This window comes from Laetiporus sulphureus, assembly GCF_001632365.1.
Source record: "Laetiporus sulphureus 93-53 unplaced genomic scaffold LAESUscaffold_52, whole genome shotgun sequence".
Classification (NCBI taxonomy): Eukaryota; Fungi; Basidiomycota; class Agaricomycetes; order Polyporales; family Laetiporaceae; genus Laetiporus; species Laetiporus sulphureus.
Window position 1 is genome coordinate 59,512 of NW_024468561.1, and position 8,354 is coordinate 67,865.

General features: G+C 50.0%; 1 protein-coding gene across 1 annotated transcript in view; it reads left to right on the forward strand.

The window, feature by feature from the left end:
* Positions 1-3,509: 3,509 nt before the first annotated feature.
* The window catches only part of LAESUDRAFT_685830 (TPR-like protein), a gene marked incomplete at its 3' end in the record, with an annotated part of 7,389 nt that continues 2,544 nt past the window's right edge, over positions 3,510-8,354 (forward strand). Inside the window, exons 1-2 of the mRNA XM_040905905.1 lie at positions 3,510-6,555; positions 6,638-7,161. Coding sequence (XP_040759782.1) covers positions 3,519-6,555; positions 6,638-7,161 — 3,561 coding nt within the window. The 5' untranslated portion in view covers positions 3,510-3,518. The remainder of the gene's footprint in view (positions 6,556-6,637; positions 7,162-8,354) is intronic.

Sequence of the window (8,354 nt, forward strand, 5' to 3'; positions counted from 1 at the left end):
CTTCATTTGACGTTGCACCAAATCTTCCACAAAGAACAGTATTCCCAGTTGAACGGCAGGAAGGACGTTCACGGAAACCCAATCTATACTCTCTGGAACAATGCTAGCGGATCCCAGAGATGTACATCAAGGATATCATCTAGCATCCACTTCTTAATTGAAGAACCTGGCTAGGTATCGTCGACAACCGTACTCGCCTGGCTATTTGTCCAACTGTCACCAATCATGCCTTCGATTCAACAAATCGGGCTGAATATTGGACGTCGACCAAAGCAAGAAATTTTTTGTTTTCGGAGTCGAAAACGTAAGGAAGGTGGGAGCTAGGGGACATATGGGTATGGATTCCTATGGCTAGGACATCCGAAGAGGAACGAAGGATGGCCTACCAGGAATTCGAAGAATGCTTGTGGAACGATAAGCACCCATGTGGATATGGATTCCTATGGGTAGGACAGCCGAAGAAGACACGAAGGATTGCTCTACCAGAAATGCAGAAGAGAGCTCGTGGAATGATGAGCTCCACTTCCCAGATTCCCTAACCACGCTAGAAAAGGGGGGAGCTTGTAGAACACAAGCCTCCACACGTCTATGCGTCGAAACAAATTTTCACTTTTCTATCCATCGCCATTCGCAGGAAGACACCGGAGTCAAGTTGGTTCTTTCATCGAAGGGTCTCGATGGGTGAAGAAGGGAGCTTGTGTTACGAAGCTAGGCGGCAATCACCTAGGAAAGGGGGGAGCTCACGAATGAGCCCCGAGCAAAAAGTTTCAAGTTTTCGATCACGTGACAGTAAGGGCACGTGCGGTTACCAGATCAAGCATCCCTGTGGTGTGGGAAGAGCCCTATACCATTTCGGGATATCCCACCAAGTGGTAGACGCTTCACATCTACTGTGGGAAGATCTAGCAAGATTTATTGTATGTTTAATGTTCACGTTTCATACTTTTCATTTCTTTCTATTTCACATCAGACTATTTCATATTTCTCTATTGCATATTGGTATATTCCATATCGGTTCATTGCAGGTTTTCTATTTCAGTTTATACTAACATTCGCTCGCCAATTACTTGGCTCGCAGCAGTTAGTATTCGTCTTGGTCTATTTTCTATCTTCTATCTTTAGCACTAAGGCTGTGTAGCAGACCCCATGTACTAGGACCCCAGACCATGAGGTGGGTAGTATATAAAGGGCAGAGCCGCAAGGCGGAAGACAACCTCTTCCACTTGTGCCTCTGACGTTCTCACTGTCTAGAACCCTTGTGCAATCTACTATCTCTTAGAGGTGGCAAGCTCGTACCGCTTGTCGAGGATAGCGTCCATTGGCAAAGGCATCTGCCTTGCAGTAGACAACACTATAAACCAGAGATTCGATCGTACGTGTGGAAGCTTCACGTGCGGAGGGTTTTAGTGGAGAACGCTTCATAACACTATCTACAATGGCCGTGGATACGCCGAGGTAATTCTATCTAATCCAATGAGATAAATGCCTGTAAGTGGGCCCACTGTTGAGGGGCCAATGGGTGATGGCCAACAGAGCACATCACAACAGTTGCAACATCAGATGAGAGGATCTGTCCAAACTCAGAACAATGAGTGTGACGATCAGTCTTCATCTAGATAGGGTTGTGAGAAGATCTAGCCTATCCTGTACCTGGCTATACTGTATGCCGGTTGGTAGGGGGATCCTCTGTTGTGATATTGCCTATTGGTTTAGGCAGCAAAGTGGTGCCACTATCTTGAGTGGCGAATTGGGTGCTTGCTAGCTTGATGGTCCAATGGGTTCCTTTCTGGGCAAGTTGCCTGGTGTCATGTGACCAACGCCTGACAACTTCCGAATGGGCAAGTGGCCAGTGTCACGTGACTGGGTGGCTAAATCATGGGCGCTTGGTGGTTATGTGGTAGACACAGTCATGTCCATGATGTATGTGGTGGCATTGTGCTGTTTGTCCAAGTATCCACGTTGCGAGACCAATATGAAGGTTGGTGTCCGAATAACCACTCAAATAAGGACTTTAATGGTGCAAAAAGAAAGGTGCCACTTAATACTGTGACAATATCGGACATTCCAGAAATATTTCTAAAAATTGTCGTGTTTGGCTGTCCACGACTGTACTCAAGAAGAAGATACGGTGTCGTGACTAGACATGGGTGGTAGATCATCAATCAAGCTAAGTGCTAGGTGGATGCTACTAAGTATTTAAGTATATGCGACCAAAATCATGCGACCACATGATGCATGATGGATAGTCGTCACTAGTGACAGGACGCGTCAAGGAGACGTCACAGCGTGAGCTGTGACGCTGCTCTACAATGCATGTGCACAGACTCCCATATTTTCTGAATCCTTCATTCGGAAAGAGCGCGTCTATAACTTCACATTTTTGGGACCTATAGATGGATGGCTTATGTGAAGGCCCTCCAGCGGTCTCCTTGACAGGCTGTTATCGATGCAGTGGCTTCTAGCAGCGAGTCAGCGACTGGGGTTTGCACTGTATTGACTTCAACTCGCTCATGGACCAGGATGGTCCGTAGCAAGCAAGTGGCAAGAAGCTATATAACAAAGTTCACTCGCATGCATTCCGAATTACATAAGTATCCGTTCATATCAAGCGCCATCGTTCAACATCTCGACTTGCTCGCTTCACTGAACACTCCGCACGGTTCTATGAGGTGAGCGCGCTACTTCTCTATGCCTATTCACTATCGGCTAAAACATCGTGAAGTATCATCTGTCTCAAAGGTATGCGATTGCACGGCAACTGGCATGAATGCTGATCGTCCGCAGATATTGCTCTGCGCTCCTCGTCGGGAGCCTCTTTCAGTTTCCCTGAGGATGCCAGTTTGCACCTGGTCACCAATATCGATGGCTCGGAAGCAAACGCTAGTATCGCGATGGCTAAGGTGTCGCCATCACACTGGAAACTGCGTGGGCATATTATCGTGTGAGCACGCGGTTCAGCTCGTTCTCTTGGATATTGCATACGACCGTTCGAACAGGCCCAGCGGCCATCCGTCTCTGCGGTTGGACGTTGTTTCCAAAGTCCTTGGAGCATCTAACCGACTACTGGGATATGTGAAGCTGTCTCACGAAGATGTGCTCGCAAGATCCATGGATCACGACGGTCAGTCGCTCTGTTCGATGCATTATTGACATTGCTGATCTATGTTCTAAAGTAACCGCACACTTCTCTCTCACTATGGTCGAAGGAGACACACCGATTCAGTTAGTCGCCGATTGGATCCTGATGCCTCAAGATATCACCGAAAGTGCTGCTGTCCCTCGTACGTATGCTCAGCCAGGGAGTACGTTGCTCAAAATTTGAACTGTCACAGTATTCATGCCTATTCTTAGTGCACGATCTCGATGCCATACTTAATGGTCTAAACAGTGCTAACCGTATGTACATACACGCCACATGCTTAGAAGACGACACCACGGAGAAGCCAAATCTTTTGGAGACGGTTGGCCGCCTCTATTACACACGCTTGCGCTACTCCAAAGCCAGTGCCGACTTAAACATGACAATCTCAGCTCTCAACGATAGCGTAAGACTCACTTCGGAGGTACATCCACTGCACCAACACCGTCTCGGAATGCTAGCGCAAGCCTTGTCAGATCGTGCCGATAGGACAAGAACGCGGCGCGATCTGGATCGGGCTATCTCCATATACGAGAAAATCATCTCTCCTAGTGATCTCCTTTCGCGAGCCGGAAATTTAACCCAGCTCGGCTTCTTGTTGTTGTCACGTTTTGAGCTCTGTGGAGATGCTGCTGATCTCCAGCAAGCGATTGATGCTGGTGAAAAGGCAGTCGCTTCAATCCCCGACGCGCATGATGACAAGCCGGGATACTTGTCCAACTATGGCCATATACTTTTGCGCCGCTTTGAACTCCTCGGAGAGCAAAGTGACATTGAAAAGACAATCAACACTCATCGAGCCGCTATTCGGCTCACGAAGGATGATAGTGAAGAGCTTCCCGGCCGTTTGCAGCACCTAGGCAATGCATATACGCGTAGATTCTTGCGTTTCGGGGACACCGTGGACATCGACGCAGCAGTGACGGCATACGAAAATGCTATCCAGCTCACACCGGACGACCAAAACAAAGCCACTTACTTGGGGAGCCTGGGGATGGCACTGAAATACCGTTTCGATCAATCTGGGGAGCTGAACGAAATTCGTAGGGCGATCTCTGTTCTCGAAGCTGCAGTCGGGGGAACGGGAGAGGATGATAGGAGGATGTCGCAACGTCTTGACAATCTCGCGATATCCCTTATCAGCCGCTTCAAGCGACTTGGGGAGAGCGTAGATATCGACCGGGCCGTGGAAATGCACGAAAAGGTGCTTCGATCCACCACAGAAGACCACGCAGCAAGATATTCCTATATGAACCACCTCGGGGTGGCATTATTGAGCAGATTTCAACGGTTCAGAGAGCTCACAGATATCGATCGTGCCGTCTCTATCATTGAAGAGTCCACACGGCTAATCCCTGATCGTCACGTCGACCGGCACGAATACTTCAACAGTCTCGGTACTGCTTTCTTGGGGCGTTTTGAACGCACTTCCAAGATGCCAGACATCGATAGCGCTATCACTGCCTTCAAAATGGCTTTACAAATGGCTCCCAAAGGTCATACAGGGAGGTCCAAGTGCCTGAGCAACCTAGGGACCTCGTGCTTACGCCGCTTTGAATACTTGGGGAATATATCGGATGTCGAGGAGGCGATTTTCGCCCATACAGAGGCATTGTCTCTCGTACCGGATGGTCATTCAGACAAAGCCCTTTTCTCAAACAACCTCGGCATCTCGTTCTTGCGTCGATTCGATCTTCTTGGGAACCTGAAAGACATTGACAGAGCCATCGATGCGCATCAGAATGCCGTAAATCACGCTCCAGACGGCCATCCAGACAAACCCGTTCACATGAGCAACCTACCAGAATCATTATTGGCTCGTTATGGATATCACGGCAGTTTGGAGGATATTGACAAGGCTATTTCACTTGAAGAGGGCTCAATCAGTATAACTCCGGCTGATTACGCGCAGAAGGCTGAACGTTTAGTTGGCCTGGCAAACGCACTGTCAGCTCGGTTTAAGCTGCTGGGAGAGACGGCAGACATCAATCGAGCAATTGATACGCATACGGAGGCGATTCGACTTACTCCATGCGATCATGCGGATCTCCATCTCTGGCATAACAATCTCGCAAACGCGTATATGCTTCGCGCCAAAGGTCTCTCAGACTTTGATAATGCCGTGTCACATCATCAGTTGGCCTTACAACTTACCTCTCCTGGACATAGGGACAGGGCCACACGATTAAACAATGCTGGAGTGGCACATTATCGTCGCTATCAGCTATCTGGTGATCAGCAGGATCTTTTAGATGCCATTACCATGCAATCAGAGGCCGCTCATTCAACCTCAGACGATGATATGGATAAATCCATGTGGTTAATGAACCTGGGCGCTTCCTATGCGCGGCGTTTTCATCAATCTGGCAGCGTAGGGGACATTGACCAGGCCATCACAACACTCAAGTCTGCTGTGCGGTTGATACCAGAGGGTCATGCTCGGAAGCCGGGATGTCTCCATAGTCTAGCTGTCGCTTTGATGGAGAGGTATGAGCGCCTGCCAAAGGAGCCTGAGGTCAATGATCTCGACGTGGCAATTTTACATTTCCGTGAAGCCGCCCTTTCCACCAATGGAGAACCTGAACATCGTTTCGATGCTGCTCTCGGGTGGGCGCGCGCGGTCAGTCAGCATAAGCGAGACGATGTTGCGCAATCTTTGGATGGATATGCTACAGCTCTGGACCTCATGCCTCGTCTTGCCTGGGTCGGACAGACGATAAATGCACGGCACGCGCGGCTGGCGTCCTTTGGGAAGATCGCTAATGAAGCTGCAGCCGTAGCAATCAATGCTAATAGAGTTGAACTCGCGTTAGAGTGGTTAGAGCAAGCACGCGCTATCGTCTGGGGACAGCTTATGCATCTTCGCACCCCGATGGACGACTTACGCACGATGGCGCCCGAGCTCGCGAAAGATCTCGAGCGCATCTCTAAAGCGTTGGACGAGGCCGGCACGAGGAGTCTGTCCGATGGAGGACGGAAAAAAGTGCCCTGCACAATAGAGCAGGCTACACAGCAACATCACCGGTGGGCGGAAGAATGGGAGAGGCTGGTATCCGAAGCAAGACAGCTCCCAGGATTGGAGGGATTCTTACGCCCAAAGTCATCCGCAGACATCTTGGGCGCGTTGCGCTGCGGACCAATTGTCATTCTCAACGTCCATGTACTCCGCTGCGATGCGCTGATCGTCAACGGAGGATCAAATGACATCACTCTTGTTCCTCTTTCTCTGCGCCAGCATGGAATATATCGTTTGCAGTCAGCGCTTGAGCGCTTCCTGACCAATTCTGGGATCCGCAAGAGAGACGATCGTGGTGCACAAATGGTCTCGACTGATTACAAGACCGTGGATAGCATATTATCTGAGCTGTGGGCATCTATCGTACAGCCAGTTTTGCAAAAACTGGGATATTCGGTGAGTATCGCTTCTTCAAGACTTGCCCTTGGATAGCCTCAGGACATCGAAACGTCGCTCATACCATACCCAGATCACAGAGACAGGCGATCCTCCGCGCCTGTGGTGGTGCCCTACAGGTCCATTAGCATTTCTTCCTCTTCATGCTGCCGGAAAATACACGACAAACGATCCTGGCTTCAAAACATCAGACTATGTGGCCTCTTCATACACTCCTACCTTGGCTGCTCTCAAGCTTGAAGACAAGGCGCCTGCTGCAAAAGGCGATTTCCGTGGTCTCCTTACCATCAGCCAGTCTGCTACGCTGCCAAATGCCTCGGTAGAGGTAGACAAAGTCCGACAGCTGGCTAGCAGCGTGAATATTTCCTCCTATGCGCTGGATGATGCGGAAGGGACAGCAGACGCCGTTCTCGAAAATCTGAAACAATACAGCTGGGTTCATCTCGCCTGCCACGGAGTGCAGAATAAGAGCGAGCCGACGAAAAGCTCGTTCATACTGCATGGAGGGTCTTTGAAGCTCTCACAGATCATTTCTCAGTCCTATGACTCCGCTGATTTTGCATTCCTCTCCGCATGCCAGACTGCCACGGGAGCCGAAGATATACCAGAGGTGTTGGAAGTCATACGGACTTTATGTCCAGTGGGACACGGACTTAGACGTTCTGCGCGCATTCGCTTATGTAATCATATAGCCACAAGCGCGCTCGATCTTTTCCTGCTACCTCAGCACTCGCATCATACATCGAGGCTGAGGTAAGTACCTACTGGATTCCTTACATGCTTTTACTTATACACTGTAGTCACTCGTTCCTATGTGTCTACAGGTATTTATATAGCACTCGCATCATACATCGAGGCTGAGTCACTCATTCCTATGTGTCTACAGCCCTCGTAAATTTTCACCTCGGACAATAGGTTATGAGCCCCGGAGCTACACACCAACCTGTCCACTCATTGAGGCTTCCACTGTGCTCACACTCCTTTAAATCTTCTCTCTTCGACCAGCACCCACACCAGCACCTCCTGCACCACAGTCTACACCTTCTCACTCCACACCCTCTCACGCCATGTCCAAATCTGTCAAACTCTCTCTCGGCTCAAACCGCCTCTACAACATACCATTCCTCGAGGATGATGGAGCAAACTACCAGCAATGGAAGTTCCGTCTCGAGACGGTGCTACGCATCAGGAAACTCTGGAACATCACCCAGGGTAAGGAATCTCGACCTGCAGATTCTGAACCTGACAAGCAGGCCGAATGGGATGACAAGGATCAAGACGCAAAGGCGCAGATCACGCTCACACTCAAAGATACGCCTCTGAGCGGCATCATGTACGAGAAGACGGCGAAGTCTGTATGGGACAAACTCGCCGCGCGGTATGAGGGGAAGGGGAAACAGACGATAGCGTACCTCATCGGTGAGCTATTCCGTGGTACCCTCTCTGACGAGACCGGTATGGAGGTACAGCTCGATGGCATGGTCCAAAAGGCCAACATTCTGGCCACCCTTGGACAGCCACTCGAAGACTCGCTGATCGCGGTCGCCATGGTCACATCGCTCCCTCCATCATATTCAGTACTTCGCACCATCCTCATGTCGACGAGCGACAAGCTCACCACGGAGACGGTCACAAACCAGATTCTTACCGAAGAGCGCGAACGCCTCAAGGAGGGATCGCAGCACGCGCTTGCCGCCAAGCTGTCAGGTATGCCGTCAACATCGAAATCGAATGGGAAGCAGCCGAAATCCGGCAAGAAGTGTGGCTATTGCCACAAGCTGAACCACACGGAGGAGGAATGCC